This window comes from Globicephala melas, chromosome 2, assembly GCF_963455315.2.
Source record: "Globicephala melas chromosome 2, mGloMel1.2, whole genome shotgun sequence".
NCBI lineage: Eukaryota > Metazoa > Chordata > Mammalia > Artiodactyla > Delphinidae > Globicephala > Globicephala melas.
In genome coordinates this window covers 148,462,489-148,485,568 of record NC_083315.2, presented here as the reverse complement: position 1 = coordinate 148,485,568, position 23,080 = coordinate 148,462,489, and the positions used below count along the sequence as shown (strand labels likewise).

The following is a 23,080-nucleotide window of genomic DNA, read 5'->3' as shown; positions in this document are numbered from 1 at the left end:
CACACACACACACACACACACACACACACACGCATGCACACGCTGCAAGGATCCAGGCTACAGTCTCCTCTGGAGAAGCCAGTTGCCTGAACTCCTGGAGACATTAAGGGGCTGGTGTAAGGAGAGCCCCTCGCCCACCCTCTGCTTCCTGAGGGGGAAGGGCTCTGGCCTTCATGGGGTGTGAGGCCAGCCTGCAGAGCACAGCCTGGAGGGTCCCTCTGAGCCTAGCATGGGTGGCCTGGCCTCTAGAGCACAGCTGGTGTCCCGCGGCGGAGCAGTGTGGCCTCGCTGCCTCAGTCACTGCAGAGCGAGGGCAAGGTGTCATTCTCTTGTTGTGCGTTCTGACTCTGGCTCGCCGTCTCCTGCTCTGTGGCTGCTGTCCCTGTGGGCTGCCAGGGACGGGTCCTGGATTGGGGGCCCTGGAGGCCGCAGCCAAGGCTCCTGAAATCCTCTCCTCTGGGTTTCTCTCCATCACTCTCTCAGGACACTGCTTACCTCCTCTGCTGCTTCAACCTCTGTATTTGGATGATTCCCAGCCCAGAAATGGAGAGGTGACTGTGCCTTGTGCCCAAGGCCTGGAAACATTACCCAGAAAGTTAGAGGACCTGCACCACGCAACTCAGAAACAGACTTTCCAACACTCAACTTAACGAGGGGGAAAGTACTAACTTTTTATCTTTTTGCTGTGCTTCTCTAACCAGTAAATTTCAGACCCATCATCCTGGACCCCTATTTTAGAGTACAATGCCACTTAAAGATAAGTGGTGTTGTGGTTACTTTTGTATTAAAACAGACTTACAGACTTGCAACATGGACAAACCTTGAGAACAGGGTGCTAAGTGAAATAAGCCAGATACAAAAAGACAAACATTGTATGATTCCACTTATAGGAGTTACCTAGAGTAGGCAATTCATGGAGACAGAATAGTGGTCACCAGAGGCTGGGGACGGGGGTGGAGAAGGAATGGGGAGTTAGTGTTTAATGGATACAGAGTTTCAGTTTAGCAAGATGAAAAGAGTCCTGGAGATGGATGGTGGTGATGGCTGCACAACATTATGAATACAAATACCACTGAACTATACATTTAAACTATTCACAACATTATGAATACAAATACCACTGAACTATACATATAAACTATTCACAACATTATAAATACAAATACCACTGAACTATACAATTAAACTATTCACAACATTATAAATACAAATACCACTGAACTATAATCATTAAAAATGATTAAGGGAGTTCCCTAGTGTCCTCGTAGTTAGGATTCTGGCCTTTCACTGCCATGGCCCAGGTTCAATTCCTGGTCAGGGAACTGAGATCCCGCAAGCCTCACAGCACGGCCAAAAAACAAACAAAAAAAAGTGATTAAGATGGTAAACTTCATGTCATGTGTATTTTACCAGAATAAAACAACAACGAAATGCATTATGAAATAAAATTACAACTTTTGTTTTCTTAAAACTCCAGAGACATTTCTGCCCGTGGCTGCCACTCTGGGCTGTGCCCAGGACCCTCAGGGTCTCTCACGTTCCTCTGTTGCTTGAGCAGCTTTAGGTAGAAAATTTGAGAAATGCTGTCTGCCTTTACAGAAGAGAAACCGGAGGCCCAGAGAGGTGATCCAACTCACAGTGCCCTCTGTCCTGGAGGTAAGAAGCACAGGCCTGGGGCAGCCCCTCCCACATTCTTGCTGTATGCGTCTGGGACTGTTATTCATCTTCTCCAAGCTTCCATTTTCTCACCTGTAAAATGAGGATAACCCTACTCACGGGTGAGGTGAGGATGACCTGAGACAATGCTGGTGACGGGCTCAGTGTAGGGTCTGGGCATGTTAATAGTAAATGCTCAACGGACGTTGGTTTTATGGGGCAAGTACGTTCCTCTGGGGCTTTTCTTGGTTAAATGAGGGGTAAGGAGAAGTATTAAGAACCGTACCACCCTTTATTCCTCCTGCATTCAACATGGTGACACTGGCCGAGGACAAACCCATGTATTTCTCAAGATGTCACAAGTGCTCCCTGAGGAGTAATCCTGTGTGGATTCAACCCCGACCACCTGTTTATAAATACTGGGTCTCTTAAGCAGATAAGGCCAACTGACCTCAGGCTCCACCAACTCCAGCACAGCCTTGTAAACAAGGGCAAAGTGGTTAATGTTTGTTCTTACTTAAAACATGTTCCCACACATGTGCCCTGTTTATATCATCCTGCATGGAAATCCCCTCCTGTGGACCCCTAATCCACCCATTACTTCATGTATTCACCAAACATTTATTGAGCAGTTTCCAGGAGCCCCAGATGGGTGGGTGAGTGCATGCACCCAGCTCCCTCTTACCACTCCGGCCAGCGCGTCCCCACACCTGGCAGCAGGAGGGTTTGGGTGGCTGGGCAGAAGGCACACCTCTGTGGTCTATGTGAAGGTGCCCACACTGGTCTGGCTCCGAGGCATCAGGGTGCATGAGACAGTTTCCTCTGCCAGCCTCCCTGTCCAGAGAGCCAGTCTGCAGACAAAGGCTGTCTGCTCTGAGAATAACGAAGAAGGAGTGTGTTGGGGAGGGAGGGGGAGCCACAGGAACATCAAACCTCAGGGAGATGGAGGCAAGAAGCAGGTCCCCGGCCCCCACCAGCCAGAGACAGAATCCTGGAGCAACACAGTCTGGGAGGGAGGGGCTTGTCGTGTGAGAAGCTGGCTGGGCAGAGGCGGGGTGAGTCAGGGAGGGGCTGTGGGAAACAGCGGGCTTGGCTGAGTTCCCAGTGGGGAGATGTGGCCAGACTTATCTCCAGCCCCGGGGCAGGAGCCCCGGCCGCTGAGGGGGCGACCAGGCCTCCCCCGCCAGAAGGCTGGAGCACTGCCAGGAAGAGACAGGCAACCTTCCAAGCACCCAGGGGCCGATGGGGAGGGAGCTCAGCTCGCTGCTGGCTGCTCTCCTCAGCCCCCAGCTTGGCAGCTCCCAGGCCTGGTCTCTGGGGAGCTCCAACTGGGACAGGGCCTCTCTGGGTCACATCACCTGCCTCCCCTCACAAAAATGTTCACCAGTGCATTTGACTTAAAAACAAAAATCAATTTATGCGGCAATTAATGAATGCTTGGAGTGCCTTGGTGAATCATCTCTTTAATGACAAAAGTTGCATAATCACTTGTAACAAGTCTATGACTTCATTATTTACTTATTTAAGTCATTAGTTTATCTATTGCACAATCGAGGAAAGGGGGGATTCTAACCCTTGTTGGTTAGAAAGAGTTCCCCAAAGGATGATGGGACAGGGAGAGGACCCGGGTTCCTGTCACTCCTGAGGGTGGGCTGCTCTGGGGTCATTGCCATGGGCCCATCTGACACCAAAGGGGTCCCCGGGCTTAGAGGACAGGATCCAACATCAGCAGAGTCAAAAAGGCGATGCCGTCAATAGCACATTAACCCCTGGGCAGGCTGGCTGCACCGTGACGTTCCCACAGAGGCTGAAGGCCCTTAACAAACAGCCATGGAACTCACTTCCAAATGCCCAATGAAGTAACCTGAGAACCAGAGTAGCCACATTAACAAAAACAGAGTCTAGCCCATCTCTCCCAGGCCTGCCTTAGAGATAGCACAGACATGGAGGGAATCAGGGTGAAAGTGGACACCCTCTTGGCATCCTCAGGCCTTGCCCCCGGGCCCTGTGCAGGTTACCCAGCATAGGAAAGCCCTTTCCCTTCCACTGGGATGTTACAGTACTCAAGCCTGATGACCTTTGCAAACTGGATGACCTTCTGGCTGGGTTTGGCGTCTCAGAAATAAGACTTCCCAATGAGATTCCACGACGGCGGAAGGTGGCGGGGAGGTCATTTTCAACATCTCAGAAAATCTGAGGAAATCACACATTCACATCTATCTGGCTCAAGCAAGTTAAAACTCAAGTCATTTCACTAAATATTTATGCTATCTTATGGCAGATGTAGGTAAATCCGATTCGTAAACAGAAAAACAAATTATTTCCCAAATGAGTTATACAGTTCTTGGTGGGCAAAATCTCTGAAAATCTAAGTGCAGCATAAAGTTCCAAAAAACTCTCTCCTCGGTTTCCTTGACAGATATGTGATAACCTTACTGGGAGAGGATGCACCAACCCTTAAAAAACTCACTTAATTTCAGGTATTTAGGTGTAGTATAAACATTTTTATCTAGCTGCCAGTGTTGTTTCCACTTTTAAATCATCCTTGTACGTACATCTTTGAGGTTAGTGGTTCTTGACTAGGTCTGCTACCCAAGAAAACGAATCCAATCAGAATTTCATCCTCGGTCCACTTCGAGGTGTTCTATGGGTAAAAGGGTAACAAAATCCTTTTCTCTTTTGCATAAGGAATTAACCTTGGGTTACTACATAATTAAAACAGTTTTAGGGGAAGAAAAGACAGAGTCAGCAAGAGTATGTCACCCTTTCTCCCAAGAATTAAGACTCCCACCAACTTAGTTTCTGAGGCTTTTCCATCTCCCTCCATTAAAGGGTCTGGCATACCAGGCACAGAAGGGCCAGCCCATGTACGAGAATCAATCTTTGTCAAGAATAAGAGGCCCTGTGTTGAAAGGTCCCTGTGGTAGGTCAGGTCATCATCGTCCACGGTTTCTACAAGTCATTTAATGAAGGAGGTATAGTCTAAGTAAAAATGGAAACAGATTTAGTTAACAAATCAGGTTTCCCTCTGAGTAAATCAACTGAATTCAAAATCCGATTATCCTTGGGTGTCTCCCACGTTCCTCCTTTTTAGCTTATGCTGTTTGTCTTCTTGACGATTCAGATTCTTCCCTTGTTCCCAAACTTGGTTCAAACCTTATGCTGCTGGAGGAAACTGCGCTTTTTTTTTTTTGGCGGTATGTGGGCCTCTCACTGTTGTGGCCTCTCCCGTTGCGGAGCACAGGCTCTGGACGCGCAGGCTCAGCGGCCACGGCTCACGGGCCCAGCCGCTCCGCGGCACGTGGGATCCTCGCGGACTGGGGCACGAACCTGCGTACCCTGCATCGGCAGGGGGACTCTCAACCATGCGCCACCAGGGAAGCCCGGAAACTCTGCTTTTAAACCCTGTCTTTTGTGGATCCCTCCTTACTCTGCTTTCCCATTTAGATCATGTAGTGAGCCAACATTGTACTTGCTTGTACTCAAGCATGCTGTTTCACTTTTAACCAGATCCTAAGCTACTGGTGGGCAGGGCCTCCTCTGACTCTGACCCACAGAAGAATCCCCAGGGAGAGTGGTTGTGCTACAAAAAGCTGTGGTACTTACCTAGTGATGCAGGAAATCCAGCCTCATTACTCCTGCTTCTCAATCTGCTTGAGGACATTCTTCCTTCTCATCGAGAGCACCATTATCAGGGCCCCTAAGAATCAGATAGCTGTCAGCTGATGAGGACAAGTCATGACGCTGCTCTGGCAGACTCTAGTGACACTGCCTACAAGATTCATAAAAGCAAATGATGCTTCTGATTCCCATAGGAGGGAAAGACACCTTTTTTTTTTTTAATAGTTTATGTTTCTTTCTTTTCTTTTTCTTTTTTTAACATCTTTATTACCTTCTTTGCTTCTTGATGCCCTTGGCCAATGTACCCAGGAACACATCTACCACCTCTCCTCTGCTTCTTCTGAAGACAAATAGGCCAACTCTGGTTTTTCTGCCACAAACTTATTTTTGACCAATAATTCCCAACACCGTGTATGCAATTCACTGTGTAGAAACAAAAGGATTTGTAGAGTTTGGGGGTAGAGTGATAGGACAACCTATGCTCTACCAGGTCAAGAAAAGTAATGTTGCTTTTTTCCATTCATGTGACCTACATAATAATTTTTAAAAGATAATCCTCTAGCTTATGAAATATCTACACTGTACTACAACATACATCCTATAAGTTATTTTTATAGTCTTTACATTAATTTGAGTTAGATGTTTTCTAGAAGAAACAGTTTTCAGAAACTAAGTGTTAAGAATAGTTGAAGGTTTCCCTGGTGGCGCAGTGTAAGAATCTACATGCTAGTGCAGGGGACACGGCTTCGAGCCCTGGTCCAGGAAGATCCCACATGCCGCAGAGCAACTAAGCCCGTGTGCCACAACTACTGAGGCTGTGCTCTAGAGTCCATGAGCCACAACTGCTGAGCCCACATGCCACAGCTACTGAAGGCCGCGTGCCTAGAGCCCGTGCACTGCAACGAAGAGTAGCCCCCACTCGCCGCAACTAGAGAAAGCCCGCGTGCAGCAACGAAAACGCAATGCAGCCAAAAATAAATAAATAAATAATTTAAAAAAATAGTTGAGACTTTCCATAAATAGATTTAATATCGTACCCTTCAGAGATGTGGCCTGCTATAATCCATACCACTTTATTATGAGTGAATGATGGAAACAATGCATTTGTGTTTCTAAACTGTTTCCTGATAATCGCTGAAGAGTTTTCACAGTTACATATTATAATACTTTCATGTAAGAAAATTAGCACAGCTGGAGTCATGCGGTCTTTATTAATTTGACAAAAAACAGGAAAATCTGCACTCATCTATCAAAATTATATCTTACCAAGAATTTGAAAGGTATTTAAAAAAGATGTATTCACAGTCTGTCTGAATCGTGTACAAATCAGTGTCTGTAGAAGCAAAAGCCAGACAATGAACACGTGAGGGTAAATGATCCCACTGAAACCCACACCCCAGCACCTTGATAGCACCATAAACACGACAGTCCTGTACTCAGTTCCGATAGTTGACTTGTAAACTGTCCTGTTGCAACATTTACTTATTTTAAAAGGAAAATTGCTTTCTGGGAAGTCCTTCCTGCTACACAGACCAGGCTGAAGTGCTAACACCAGATTCCAGGGCCCAGGGTGGACTCAACTACTTCCTCGGGGCAACGCTGAAGCTGTCCGAGGCCCTGGGAAACAGCTTAGACGTTCAAGAAGGGAGTTCACTTCAGCACCAGGCTGATCTTTAATGCACAGATCTGAAGTGTTTCTTGCCAGAGGAGAGGACTGTTCCAATGATGCTATCCAGATGATTTGGGATGTGAGCGTGATGGTGGCCTTGCTGGGATACCCTGCTCTGCAGCTTCAATGAGGGTTGTGAAGAGCTGAAACCACTGTTTTTAATCTCCTGTGTCTGGGGAATTTAAAATGAGGCAAGAAGATCACAAGGATCACTTCTTGGCTCAAATTTATGATGATATTATTTCATCCCAGGGCAAAACCAAACATCCAGTTTTCAAGTCTCTTCCCAAACTCAGCGTTCAGGATCCTCTTGGAGTTGAGGAGAAAGACAAACGCAAATCTGGAGAAAAAGGAGTACTTTACTGGAAGGATTGGTTTCTGGAAGACTCAAGTCACCATAACATCAATTTTATAAGCCCTCAATAACAGTTACCATGAAAAGGGGTTATTGACAGGTAGCTAATATTTTAGAGAAGTTAAAGCTGGTAGTTACCAGAAAACAAGAGACTATAGCTACATTCTGAGGTTACATCTTACTCATTTGTGCATCCTTAGACTCCAGCACCATGCCAGCAACACAGAAGACATTGAACAAAATTTTTCATCGTGGTTTCTGAGCTCATTTTCTTCAGGGCTAGATCATGAATGGGCAAATACGCAAGGCCAGGCACTGGGGGTCAGGTTCAGAGGCTTCCTTGAGACGTCTGACCCTGGAAGATCGTATGTGGTAGTTCTGTCTCACATATTACAAAATACGATCAAGACTACATATGTAAAGCTTGTTGAGGCCAAGTAAAGGGCGAGTACTAAACATATTATTTGTTTGGGCATCTGTTATGGAAGGAGGGTTTTTAAAATCAAGGGACACTTTGAAAAATGGGGATCCGTGAGTTTAAAAGTAAAAACACCACCTCGTCAGTTGTTGCTTCTGTAGTGAAATAAATAAATTGTTCACTTATGATTTTCTTTCAGGTTGCTTAGAAAGCTTCTCCTTTTTCTGATCAAGAGAGCTATTTACAGTGAGAGCTGTGATCTGAGGACCACACACTAACCTGGTGAGAATCAAAAACAGAGAAGCGATCCCTTCCTCTTTGAAAAAAAATCCTCTACAAATCCTCCAAATATGGTTGGTATTTCCATAGGCTAATTTGTGGCAACATTCTGTATGTAAACACTCTCTATTCTTCTGTAGGCCCGTCGGACACAGACATCAGTGGTCGCCCTTCTTCCTACTGTCCTCCCCTTTTTATTAAGCAGGTCAGCTGGGCTGGTCAGGTTTTACCATTTGTTCTGTCTGGTTCCACAGTCAGCCCTTGCCCCTGGGCGAGGGTGCATCCTCAGTGGAATTGCTACTGTTTTCTCTGGTGACAATCTATTTTTCATGGTGGAAGACTAGCATTTTGATATTTCAGAAACAACTGAATTGACTCTAAGAAGGTTCAAAGGAAAAGTCTGCGTCCGAGACCGGTGCTTTAAAGAAATAAGATGTATTCTCTCTATGCTGAGATGTGGTTCCACCTTGCAGAAAGTGACAGGTCTATGGCAATCTTTCTACATAGGACAGCAATAAAAAGGACGGATTTGAACACAATCACACACACCACACACCCTCTTCAGAGATAAACCCTTCATGAAAGAGACAGCATGTTTGGGATCCTCACACAAATAAACTACTCTAGGTCAGGCCTCCCTTCAAGACTGCTTCAAATCTTCAAATCACACATTAGTGTTCAGGTGGCTTTGTTGTAACTGTTGAGCTTCATGTCTTCCTGGAAGATAACACCCACACTGTCACATATCCGAGGAGAAAAAGAAAATCTTGGGAAAAAGGGCCTAAGAGGAGCCAGTTTTTACACACAGGTTAGTACCAGCACATTACTCCTGAAGTTAGTTTCTTATAAGAAATATTCCATGACAGAAAACAAATACTCTAAACTCCAAGGAGAACCCCAAACCAGATCAAATGATGGCTGGAGAGACAGCAGCAGGAAACAGAGGGAAAGCTGGCCTCTCTTCAGCCACAAGGAGAAACTAAGTTTCTCACAAATGCTTAGAGTCTGATCACCATGGCTGAGGGCTGTCCGTGGTAAAAGAGGGGGTGTGCCCCGGCAAAGCTTCATCCAGAGGTGCCGTGTGCTCGCAGGCGGAGGCTCTGTTCATGTGCATTGGCGCAGCTGAACTGCACAGGGCCTGAACTCTGCAGCCCAATTCTCACAAAGGTACATTGAAACTAAAGGTAACGTGGAAGGGAAAACACAAAGCACCCATTGTGAGGTTCTTGAGGAATCACTCGGATCCCCTCCTTCCCAGGCCAGGCTGTGAGCTCATCTTGTCCCACTGGCTGTTAGAGGCCCCTCCTCTCCCCTCTTGGCTGCTGGTTCTCCCCTGACCCTTGGTTCTCCCACAGCTCACCAAGTGAAGTAACAGCTATCTCCAAGCTTTGTACTGATACAACTAACTCATAAACTTTATAAACCACCAGCTTTTGGCTATTGGTTCAAATTCTGACCTACTGTCAAGAGACAATGGGTTGTAGTTAAAAAGAAAAGACAAACCAGGACAGAAAGTGCTTCACCAGCCATCTTACTCTTCTTTAATCCTACCATCTTTGGGCACATTGCATTTGTTATTTAAGAAAGTACGAAAGCAAGGCTGGTAGCATTGACTCATGACACATTCTTTGCACCACACACAGAGCAAAATCCTAGAACAACTGGATCATCTGCTTCCACAACAGAGCTGTCTTATTCGCTGTATAGGAGAAGTGCTTGTGAGGGGAGTACCGGGAGAGAGATGGAAGGAGGGAGGGACCTGGGGGCAAGTGAACCCACAAGTATGCCTAAAAGTTAGGAATTTGGTGGAAAATCCAGAATTTACCTAAGGGTAATAGGGAATTGTTGAGTTATAGTTCCACTCTTTCCAGAAATAAATGACTGCATTTGGAACCTGAGGTTAAGACTTTTAAGATAAAGCAACCTCAAATAAGTTCAGACTGGCCTTGGGAAGAAATGGCAGCCATAGATGGTAATGAGCTTCAGTGCTTGAGAACAAGTGTCGAAATCAACCTACACCTCAGGTGAAAAAAAGTCTTATTTAAAAATGGTAAGTCTGCAGCAAAAAATCTGAAAGTTTGAGCCCCTTTCCATCTTTCCATTTTGCTCTGGTGCCTGCTCTCCTTACAGTATCTCGCAAAAAGGTTCAGAATTCAATACAGATTTATTAGGTTGACTTTCAACATGTAGTTTAAGATGAAGAGTCCTGTTTGGTTTAAACCATTTCATTTAACCTCTTGGTAATGGTAGTCCTGAGAGTCTGCAGCGTTGGTAAAATCCACCTGTGACCAAAGGTCAACCTGCTGGTGGGAGCACAGCAACTTTCTGGCTCATCACTTTGCCTTGTTCTTGTCCCTCAAATCTGGCAGTTTCTGCACTGAGGGACTCGGTCCACCACAATGACATGTTCAAAACCATTTTCTGTAGACACCTCCTTCCAACGCCCAATAGTGCAGGTGGTCAGGAAGACTTGGAAGGAAGCTGCAAAAAGTCCAGCTGGGAATCTTGACTTTGTTAGATGTGGACACAGGAAAAATCACCTTTGTCCTCCCCAGATTTATTATAGTCAAAGGAGAAAAATCCATGAGATTCTAACTGCAAATATGCTAGATATAAAACTGATGGAATGCTAATTGGTCCATAAAGGGTTGCACAAGATAATCTGTGGCAAAGTAGAAAACAAGCCCAAAGGTGATAGAGATTGGAAGAGCTGGCAATGCTTTCTTGAAAATGGCGAGGAGCAATAATGTAAGGCACAAACCCTGTGGAGAAGAGGGGAAAAGACACAAACCCAGACATAATTATGCAAGTATTTTGTGCAAATCAACTCAATCACAAGTCTCAGTTTTAATTTAGTTAATTCAATACAATCCTTTGACGTTAACTTTTAGAACAAAATTTTTTCATTAAACCTGGAAACAACATTTATTTTCCTTTGCAACAGAGATCATTATCCATACATTGTTGATATTTCATCCCTAATTCTAGATAGGGAATAGAATCTGAAAATAAGTAAAATTATTTTGGAAAACAAATAAACAATACTGAAATTTCTATCTAAACTACTGGGATGGCTACTGTAGGTTTAGTTTGGCTAGCTAAAAATCCCAGAGGTGAAGAACATTCTTTATGCTGTCTGGGGGCAAAAAAGTGCTCATGGAATAAACCAATAAAAGTTTGTTTATAAAGTGTATACTGTTTTCTTATAAACACAGAGCAGCTATATAATACACCCCATTTTTTATCCTAGTTACTGAGACATTAACTATAAAATCTGGAGGGTGAGCTGCATTTAAGGTTTATCCAAAGTAAGTAATTTTCTTCTTAAAAGCTTCAACACATCCAGAAAACTAACCTCAAAAGAGAAATAAATGAAAATTCTAACTGGTCATATGATCAAGATAAATCACAAGTGTAATCATAAAATAAATGCATAAGTAAAGGCTCTCGTCTAACCTCTCATCCAACTTCATTCACATATATCAAAGATATCACATCTTTAGCAAAAATAGCAATAAGAAATATGAGTTATTTACTTGAATCATTGTCTTGAAAGCTTCAGGCTCACGTTGTAGCACTATAAGCAAAATCTATGTGTGATTGTGCACTGAGTTAGCTTTTCTTGCCTCATACTTACTGCCCAAAGGACACTGTATGCTGCAGGTCGTGGCCTTAAACACAATACCACCACCAAACGCAGACTAAGTGAGGATCTGCTTACCCCTTTAAGACTGATCTAATTCCTTACTGCTGGGCTTGAAGCAATGGTTCCTACTCGGAGGTACTTACCAGAATTTCCTGGGGAACTTTTTAAAAAACACACAATTAAAACAAATTAAATATTCGGTTGGCCAAAAACTTCATTTCGGTTTTCCATAACATCTTATGGAGAAGCCTGAACGAACTTTTTGGCCAGCCCACTAATATCTCAGGGTAGAGACCCACAGTTTTAAAAGCTCCCAGGTGATATTAATGTGTGGCCAGGTAGAGAATTACTCAGATGAGGTCCAATTATTTGTGTTTTTAAAAAAGCTCCCCAGGTGATTGGAACACTCAGCCTAGCTGGGGTTAAAAGGACCACCTTTTAATCAGAATTTTGAGATGAGCTCTGACACGTTTTTAATCCGTGTATACTTACAATTAATATGGCTACAAAACAGGCTATGGTTGTGTTCCAGTCTCCACTGGCTGTTGCAGAAGCTTTACCAACCAGAACACTGTAGAAAATGAAATCTCCTAATCCAAGTTTTACTCCCCCTAAAAAGGAAAGATTATAAAAATATAAAGTTTGTCACTCTTAAAAAAAAGAAAGTTTGTCACTCTTTGCTATGACTTCACAATTCAAAACTGTCACTGCCCCCCGCCCCCCATCCTATGCTGAATGAGAAGTCAGTAAATGGTATCATACAAAATTAGGCTTTGGCTACGTTTTCCCTTTCTTTTTTGGTTTTCTATAACAGGAGGTTCAGATGTTATGTGGCTAACTCTGGTGTCTTAACAGTAGATGCTGCTGTTATATAGCAAAAATAATAACAATAAATAGTAATTGTCATCTACTGAATGCCTAGTTTATACCTGCACTTGTTCTAATAAATCCTCACAGAACCCCTATGAGATAGGTATCATCTCCTTTTTTTTGAAAAACAGCTTTACTGAGGTATAATTTATTTCATAAAATGCACCCACTGTAAAATGTACAATTCAATGACTGAAAAAATTGTGCAACCGTCACCACAATCCACCATATTTCGATCACCCCAATTAAGATACCTTGTGTTCACTTACAGTTAATCTCCACTCCCCTCCCAGGCCTTAAGCAACCACTGATCTGCTTTCTAACTCTATAAATCTGCCTTTTCTAGACACTGCACAGAAAGGGACTCATACAATATTAAGTCTTTTGTGACTGGCTTCTTTCATTTAACATAATTTTTTTAAATTGAAGTATAGTTGACATACAATGTTGTGTTAGTTCCAGGTGTACAACGAAGTGATTCAGATATATAAATATATATATATATTTTTTACAGATTCTTTTCCATTATAGGTTATTACAAGATATTGAAAATAGCTCCCTGTGCTATACAGTAGGTCCTTGTTGTTTATCTACTTTAAATATAGTACTGTATATCTGTTAATCCCAAACTTCTAAATTATCCCCCCTGCCCCACACTTTCCCCTTTGGTAACCATAAGTTTGTTTTCTATGCCTGTGAGTCTATTTCTGTTTTGTATGTAAGTTCATTTGTATCATATTTTAGATTCCACATATAAGTGGTATCATATGATATTTGTCTTTCTCTGTCTGATTTACTTCACTCTGTATGATAATCTCTAGGTCCATCCATGTTGCTGCAAATGGCATTATTTCATTCTTTTATATGGCTGAGTAATATTCCATTGTGTATATGCACCACATCTTCTTTATCCATTCTCCTGTCAATGGACATTTAGATTGCTTCCATGTCTTGGCTATTGTAAATAGTGCTGCTATGAACACTGGGGTGCATGTATCTTTTTGAATTAGAGTCTTCGTCTTTTCCAGATATATGCCCAGGAGTGAGGTTGCAGGATCCTATGGTAACTCTATTTTTAGTTTTTTAAGGAACCTCCATACTGTTCTCCATAGTGGCTTGCACCAATTTACATTCCCACCAACAGTGTAGGAGGGTTCCCTTTTCTCCACACCCTCTCCAACATTTATTATTTGTAGACTTTTTGATAATGGTCATTCTGACCGGTGTGAGGTGATACCTCATTGTAGTTTTGATTTGCATTTCTCTAATGCTTAGTGATGTTGAGCATCTTTTCATATGCCTGTTGGCCATCTGATTAACATAACATTTTTTAGGTTTATCCATGACATTGCATGTGTCTGTAGTTTGTTGCTTTTCACTGGTGAATAGCTTTTCATTGTATGGATATACTATATTTTGTTTATCCATTTACCAGTTGATGGACATTTAGATTATTTTCAGTTTGGGGCTATTATGAATAATGCTGCTACGAACATCAGTGCACACATCTTTGTGTGGGCAGACTGCTTTCATTTCCATGGGGTAGATCCCTAGGAGTGGAACTGTTGGGTTATATAGTAAGTTTATGTTTAGCCTTTTGAGAAACTGCTAAACTGTTTTCCATACTGGCTGTACCAGTACATTCCCACCAGCAGTGCACAAGGGTTGCAGCTTCTTCAGTCCTCACCAGCACTTGGCATTGCTGTCTTTTTGATTACAGCCATTCTGATTCATGATGTTGAGTATCTTTTCATGTGCTTATTAGCCATTATATCTCTCCTTTGGGGAAATATCTACCCAAAGTGTTACCTTATTTTTCAATTAGGTTATCTTCCTATTACTGAGTTGTAAGCATTCTCTGTATACCCTAACTATAAATCCTTTAACAGGATTTGCAATGATTTGCAAATATTTTCTCTCAGTTTGTGGCTCCTTTTCCTTTTCTTAATGGTATCTTTTTTTTTTTTAATTGTGGTAAAATACACAGTTCAATGGCATTAAGTACATTCATATTGTTGTGCTACCATCACCACCATCCATCCACGGAACTCTTTTCATCTTGCAAAACTGAATCTCTGTACCCATGAAACAGTAACTCCTCCTTCCTCTCTCCCTCCAGCCCCTGGAAACCACCATTCCACTCTCCATCTCTGAGTCTGACTACTCCAGGTACTTCATTTAAGTGGAATCATACAGTATTTGTCTTACTGTGACTGGCTTATTTCACTTAGTATAATGTCCTGGCTCATCCATGCTGCAGCATGTATTGGATTTTCCTTCCTTTTTAAAGCTGAATAATATCCCATTGTATGTAAGCACCACATTTTGTCTATCTATTCATCAGCCAGTGGACACTTAGGTTGCTTCCATCTCATGGCTATTGTGAACAGTGCTGTGAACACGGGTATATAAATACCTCTTCTCTCTCTCTCTTTTTTTCTTTTGGCCTCTCTGTATGGCTTGTGGGATCTTAGTTCCCCAACCAGGGATCAAACCGGTGCCCCTGGCAGTGAAAGCGCATTGTTCTAACCACTGAACTACCAGGGAATTCCCTAAATACTTCTTCTCTTAATGGTATCTTTTGAAGTGTGAAAGTTTTCAATTTTGACAAAGTCCAATCTATCAATTTTTTCTTCTATGTATCACTGTTATATTAAGGAACTCTGCCCAGACCAAGGTCATGAAGTTTTTCTCCTACGTTTTCTTCTAGAAGTTTTAGAGTTTTACCACTTACATTTCAGTTTATGATCAATTTGGGGTTAATTTGGGATTGTGTGAATGATGGATAGGGTGAGACAGGGGTTTCCATTCATTCTTTTGCATGTGGATATTCAATTGTCCCAGCACCATTTGTTGAAAAGATTATATCCTTTTGGCATTGAATTATTTTAGCACCTTTGTAAAAAATCATTGACCATAAATATAAGGCTTTACTTCTGGACTCTCAGTTCTGTTTCTTTGATTTATATGTCTGTCCTTGATTACTATGGCTTTAGAGTAAGTTTTGAAATCAGATAGCTTAAGTCCACCAACTTTTTTCTTCTCTTTCAAAATTGTTTTGGGTATTCTAAGTTCTTTACACTTCCAAAAAATTTTAGGATCAGCTTGTAGAAATTGACAAGCTGATCCTAAAACATACACAGAAATGCAAAGGCCCTAGGTTTTCTGTTGTCAAACATTATTTTTAACTTTTCAAGTTCTTTTCAAAATGATAAACAAAACTATGTATTTAAAAATATGCTTTGGGGCTTCCTTGGTGGCGCAGGAGTTGAGAGTCCGCCTGCCGATGCAGGGGACACGGGTTCATGCCCCAGTCCAGGAAGATCCCACATGCCACGGAGCAGCTGGGACCGTGAGCCATGGCCACTGAGCCTGCGCGTCCAGGGCCTGTGCTCCGCAACGGGAGAGGCCACAACAGTGAGAGGCCCACGTACCGCAAAAAAAAAAAAAAAAAAAACATATATATGCTTTGGACTTCCCTGCTGGCGCAGTGGTTAAGAATCCGCCTGCCAATGTAGGAGACACGGATTCGAGCCCTGACCCGGGAAGATCCCACATGCTGCGGAGCAACCAAGCCCGTGTGCCACAACTACTGAGGCTGTGCTCTAGAGCCTGCGAGCCACAACTACTGAGCCTGCATGCCACAACTACTGAAGCCTGCAAGCCTAGAGCCTGTGTTCTACAACAAGAGAAGCCACCACAATGAGAAGCCCGCACACTGCAACGAAGAGTAACCCCGGCTCACCACAACTAGAGAAAGCCCACGTGCATCAACGAAGACCCAACACAGCCAAAAATAAATAGATAAATTTATTAAAAAAAAAAAGTTCCACAATGAACATGTACTGTTTTTTAAAAAATAAATAAATAAAATATGCTTTGACTTGGGGCTCAACAGTAACCCATTAAGCTTTACTATTGGCTTTTACCTTTCTGGTTGTTATGTAACTACTCCTAACTGAAGTGTGATCCTGATCTTAAAGTTTTGTTGCCTGAGTTACAGAAACTACTTCTGGAAGATAGGTGTTGAGGGCCTTGAGAAGCAGAGTCTGTGGGAGAAAGGGGCAGAGTTCTGATTAATAAGATCTTACTGAGAGGGATTTCCCTGGTGGCGCAGTGGTTAAGAATCCGCCTGCCTAAAGCAGAGGTCACGGGTTCGATCCCTGGTCCAGGAAGATGGCACATGACACAGAGCAACTAAGCCCATGCACCACAACTACTGAGCCCACATGCCACAGCTACTGAAGCCTGTGTGCCTAGAGCCCGTGCTCTGCAACAAGAGAAGCCCGCGCACCACAACAAAGAGTAGCCCCCGCTCGCCACAAGTAGAGAAAGCCCATGCACAGCAACAAAGGCCCAACTCAGCCAAAAATAAAAAAAAATTTAAAAAAAAAAGATCTTACTGAGAAACCATTGTTCTTTTTAAACCGTGGAAGCCAGAGCAACGTCTTCCATTGTGGAAAAATTAAACATACAATCCTGAAATCCGATGCTATGAATTACATGGTCAGTTATCCTTTAACTTGCTAACCTTCCCAGACTGATGAATATTATCACCAGTTTCAGTTGTGGAGAAGAGTCCAACTCTACTATTTAGGTACTAGGGTGATCCAGGGCAAGTTTACTAACTTCTTTAATGCTCAAATTCTTCAGCTACAAGATGGGGATTACAGAGCTATTTCACAAGGTTGGTATCAGCGTTAAAAATAATACAGGAAAAGTTCTTGGCACACACAGAGGCTAAACAAATGACAGCCTTAGAAATACTTTTGATTCCAAATAGTAAGTACTATAAGAAAATAACTAAAGACTTCCCTGGTGATGCAGTGGTTAAGAATCCGCCTGCCAATGCAGGGGACACGGATTCGAGCCCTGGTCTGGGAAGATCCCACATGCCGCGGAGCAACTAAGCCCGTGCACCACAACTACTGAGCCTGTGCTCGAGAGCCTGTGCTCCGCAACAAGAGAAGCCACTGCAATGAGAAGCCCGCACACTGCAACGAAGAGTAGCCCCCGCTCTCCGCAACTAGAGAAAGCCCACGCATAGCGACGAAGACCCAGTGCAGCCAGAAATAAATAAATAAAATAAATAAAATTTAAAAAAAGAAACTAACTGAAAGAAACTAAGTTGTTCAGAAAAAAAATGCTATAGAAATGAATTTTTAAAAATAATGCAGAAGAAAAATTTTGCATTTCTCTGATAAGAGACTTGTGTCTAGAGAATATATCAAAAACTATTACAACTCAATAATAAAAAAGGACCCCCAAAATGGGCAATGGATCTGAATAGACAGTTCTCCAAAAAAATATACAAGTGGCCAATTAGCACACAAAAAGATACTCAACATTATTAGCCATCAGAAGAATGCAAATCAAAACCCTGATGACATACCACTTTACACCCACTAGGAATGATTATAATTAAAAAGACAAATAATAACAAGTGTTGGTGAGGCTGTGGAAAAATTGGAACATTCATACACTGCTGCGGGGAATGTAAAATGGTGCAGACACTTTGGAAAACAGTCTGGTAGTTCCTCAAAATGTTAAACATAGAGTTACCACATGACTCAGTAATTCTACTTGTAGGTATATACCTAAGAGAAATAAAACCATGTGTCCACACAGATGTGTACATGAATGTTCACACAACACTATGCATAATAGCTCAAAATGGAAACAATCTAGATGCCTATTAACTGATGAATGGATGATAAATGTGACATATCCGTACAATGGAATATTATTTGGCTATAAAAAGAAACGAAATGCTAATACATGTTACAACATAGAAAAAACCTGAAAACATAATGCCATATGAAAGAAATCAGTACAAAGAACCATATAGTGTATGATTCCATTTATATGAAATGTCCAGAAGAGGCAAATCTATTATGATAGTATATTTGTTGGTGCTGGGGGGAATAGGGGTAATGGGTACAGGGTTTCTTTCTGAGGTAATGAACATATTCTAATATTAGCATGTGGTGATGGTTGCACAACTATAATAAAAACCATCGCGGACTTCCCCAGTGGCGCAGTGGTTAAGAATACGCTTGCCAGTGCAGGGGACACAGGTTCAAGCCCTGGTCCAGGAAGATCCCACATGCCACGCAGCAACTAAGCCCGTGCGCCACAACTGCTGAGCCTGAGCTCTAGAGCCCATGAGCTACAACTACTGAGCCCGCATGCCACAACTACTGAGCCCACGTGCCTAGAGCCTGTGCTCCGCAACAAGAGAAGCCACTGCAATGAGAAGCCTGTGCACCCCTTCTCGCCGCAACTAGAGGAAGACCGCACACAGCAACAAAGACCCAACACAGCCATAAATACATAAATAAATAAATAAATAAATAAATTTATTAACAAAAACCATTGCATTGTCCACTTTAAATGGCGGGGAATGAGAGGGATTGAAGAGGTGATGTTAAGGAGTACGGGGTTTCTTTATGGGGTGTTGAAAATGTTCTAAAATCAATTGTGGTGATGGTTGAACAATTCTGTGAATATACTAATGTCACCCCTTTAAATGGGTGAATTGTACAGTATGTGAATTATGTCTCAACAGAGGTATCAAAAAATAAACAAAAATAATGTACCAAGTCAAGCTTAAAATTATAGCCTCACATTTTTTTCATTTAAAGGCTTATGTTTGTTTAAATAATAACAATATTATGGCAAATGCTAGTTATATTCTACAGAATTCAGTTTAATGGAGAGAGAAATATAGATGTATTTTATTAGCAAAATTAAAAGAGTCAGGAAACAAAGAAGTAACCATCAATTTTTTTTCTTTAGGCACTTACTGAAGCAACAAGTTATATTCCATAACCAGAAGAGCCTGGATGAATCAGTATATAAAATCTAAGAAAAATCATGTTGCTCGGGAATATGTTTTCTTTAAACAGCTTCTTGGATTTATTCAGTAAAGATATGCCATGGCCAAACAACTAAAATCACAGCAATGGAAAGTGCTTAAGTTAGACATAAGTATTATCAGTATTCCACTGCCAAGTGCTAATGCTGAGATTGGATGCTAGTTGCTTTACTGCTGTCTAGGTCTCCTATTGTTTTGCTTTGTTTTGGCCACTCTGAAAAATAATTTTAAGCAATGATGGAGTTCCTTTCGTATTAAAAGGGGCATTTGCAGGTCTACCAAACATAAGACACGGTAAAAATAATAAATGATGGTGAATATTTACTTTAATTGTAAGATTTCGCTATAGGACATCTAGCAGAATATATGCCTAGCTTAAATGTAACTATAACATAATAAAATAATGAATATTTCCTACTATCTTTTTAATAAACAGAAACATATAAAAAACTTCCTGAAATTTATTATTTTGTGTTTTAACTACTAAAACCTCTTCCTCCACTTGAAGAAAATAACAAAATCCATCTCCCACTCTTCCCTTGAGGTTATAGAAAAAGAAACTCTGTGAGTTAAATTTCTACTCCTGGAAACAACAGGTTAATTTCACTACTCTGATAAATTTTAAATCTATCAGTAGTACACTGAGGCTTGCTATGGGCATGAAGTTTGGAAGAAGTGTAGTTTGAAATTCACTAGAAGACCAACTGCACATTGAATAAACATGTTTTACATTTCTAATTAAAATGTCTCAGCGTTCAGCTTTCTGATTAATTTTTGATTTTTAAAAGGTTGTTCTGGAAGACACATGTGCCTTTACATGTCAAATTCTATTGTAAACTGAGACTTTTCTGTAACAACTCTGGTTTAACACACTAATGCAATCAGATATGGTTATGTGTGTTCTGGATGCTAAGATAAGGGAAGAATACCAATTATTAGTTTATATTGGTCCCAGATAAAGAAAATATTAATCTGAAGTTAGAAGGGGCAATACTTGGGTTTTTCTTAAAAAAAAAAAAAAAGTTAGAGATGAAGAGAAGGACATGAAGAGATGATCAGGAGAGAGAATCTTCAAGTAGGAAAGGCAGTCGTGAAAGAATCACACTGCAGCTATGCTTAACAGCTATATTTCTTTCTTTTGGCTGTATGCATCTTTGAGAAAAGAGGAAAGGAAGAGAAGAGGCAACTAATTACAGTGATAACTTTGAAGGCAGAGAAAACATCAGCAAACGCAAGCTCAAGGCTGGCCATAAGAGGAGGCAACTGTGTCTGGTTTCCCAGAGTATGAAAGCTGCAGGCTGCAGATGGCTCTAAAATCTGGAAAACTCGCCCAGCACCAAAGTCATGGATCTGCCCAGGTTCTGACCCAGATAAAAGACTAATGGTGAGTTGTAAGAAGTGTTCTGATCAAGCTGAAGGATAAGGTCAAGATCACAATTAATAGTGATTAGAGAAGCTAAGGAATCTAGTGTCTGTTTCTTTGAAACTACTTAATATTTTCGCTGTAACATTTTAATCAAGCGTTTCACTTGAAAGCGTTTCACTTGAAAACGAAAAAATTAAGGGTAACTTAGTTGGGAAATGTGCTAATCTCTTCTTATTCAGTAAATCACCTCTCTAACTAAGAATAAGTAAAGAGATGACTGAGCCCTAACCAGGGGGCTCTACTGGCTAATATCCTAAGAAGCCCCAATTGCTGACCTGAATCCCAGTGACAGCACACCTTAGACACTGAACAAACTCTTACATTTCTGCAGAGAACCTAAATCCCTTTGATGTTCTTTAAAATTAATAAAATACAGTGCTTGCCGAAAAAGGGCAGTAACAATGTAAAAGGGTGAAGCATTTAAATCCATAGGTCTCTGTGCAGCAAGAGTGAAATATATTAATGAAAATTTTGTAGACATGAAGTCTTATCAGAATAATATTAAATTTTTTTTTTTTACCTTATAAAATCAATGCCAAAGATCAGGCTGTAAAGGGATAATTTCAAAAATCTGAGGTGCAGAATTTGGTCCATTAACAGATTTAACTATGAGAAAAGCACCAACTATTATTTCCTACTAAAAGCTGCACTGCTGTTTAGAATTGGACTGTAACACTTCGATTCATTTTATTTTGGGAGAGTTTGATACTGCAGCACCTAAAGGAATCCATGAATTTCCAATGTAGAGAAAGGCACATACTTTCCTCTGGGTCGTCACTGGCCACGATGCTGCTGGAAAGATCCTGTACAGCAGATCGCGACTCAGCCGTAGAGTGATGAGGCCCCAGGCGACTGTCCCTCTGGGCTTCCCACTCTTCGCTGAAGCCGCCATCATCACTCTCTGTCACGGGGTCTTGTGACTCACTTTCTGTGCCTTCAAGAAAAAGTGAACATCACAGTTGTAATATTTAGAAAAATCTCTTAATACCCTTAAGAAAATTACATGGAAACAGTAATTACCTGTCATCGTAACTAGGTGGGTTAGCTGGCTCTTAAACCACAAATCACGGGTTATTTCAATGCCTGTTGGTTGCTTCCCCAACAGCTATTTCTCCCCTTTTTTCCTCAGGGCAGAGTACTGATTTATTTGGGTTTCCACCTCCCACCCATGACTCCGGTGGTAAATCCAGTTCAGTCCAAGCTAAGTGTGGTCATCCTACAATTCCTCTTCCCAATGAAAGCTCTAAAGCTGTGGGGTTGGTACCAGCCAATGTGTGGTGAGACAAAGTCTGCTGGAAATTTGGGGAAAAGTTTTCTCACTCCTTGAGAGAGACGTAAGGAGACACAAACAGCCCCTTTCTTCCCCTGGATGTTGTGTTATCTGGATATGATGCCTGGCACTGCAGTCGTCATCTTGTGACCATGAGGAGCAGAGGGCTGAGGACCAGGCTCATATCTAAGGGTAGCAGAGCAGGAAGACGGGAAAGAACCGGGGCCCCTGATAATTATCCAGTCATAAAATTAGCCAGCCGTGCAAATGCCTACACCTCAGGACTTCCGGTCAGGTGAGAGAACATTTCTTCTGATCTTTGCAGCTGGGGCTGCTGGCACTCACTGATCGATGGTATTCACCACTGGCTTTAGTGACTAAGTTATACAAGTAGACCACTATTGGGGGCTGGGAGGATGGGAAAGGAGGGAGTGAATTTTTTTATGGGCTAGTTAGTCATTTTGTTATAATGACTCGGTCTGACTGAAAATTCTGAGTATAACATGATTGTCTCAAGAACCTTCCATACATCAAAAATAATTAAAATACATAAGTGAAGTTGATAATACTCTTTTTTCTCATTTATTTTTTATAAAATTAATACATGTTCATATTTATTCATCTACTATGAATAAATGAAGCTTGCATACTTCAGGCCTCTCGCTTGCATGGACATTTTTCTGAAAGGGGCTCTAGCAATTTTGTATTTTTAATTTGCATTGTTTTCTTAACCAGGTCTCCACAAAACCTGAATCTTCCCTGAGCTAGTTTATAAAATCATAAAAGTATGCGATTTAGAAATAAAAACATCAGTGCCTGCTCTGCCCTATCCCTCCTCACTCCCGACCCTCACCCTACCTTCAACCCTTTCAGCTGTTTATTTTGGTATTTACCTCCATAATTAATTATAAATAGCACGCTCATAATGCTGTATCTTCATGTTTTTATCTTAGGTGCACTCGGGCAACCTCTGAGTTCTATTACTTTCTTCCT

General features: G+C 41.8%; 1 protein-coding gene across 4 annotated transcripts in view; it reads right to left on the bottom strand.

Moving 5' to 3' along the window:
• Positions 1–9,513: 9,513 nt before the first annotated feature.
• The window catches only part of PSEN1 (presenilin 1), a 75,050-nt gene continuing 61,483 nt past the window's right edge, over positions 9,514–23,080 (bottom strand). For all 4 annotated transcript variants that reach the window (XM_030831610.2, XM_030831611.2, XM_060295004.2 and 1 more), the window contains 3 exons: positions 21,578–21,751; positions 12,137–12,255; positions 9,514–10,760 (listed from right to left, as the gene is read on the bottom strand). In XM_030831610.2, coding sequence (XP_030687470.1) covers positions 10,605–10,760; positions 12,137–12,255; positions 21,578–21,751 — 449 coding nt within the window. In that variant the 3' untranslated portion in view covers positions 9,514–10,604. The remainder of the gene's footprint in view (positions 10,761–12,136; positions 12,256–21,577; positions 21,752–23,080) is intronic.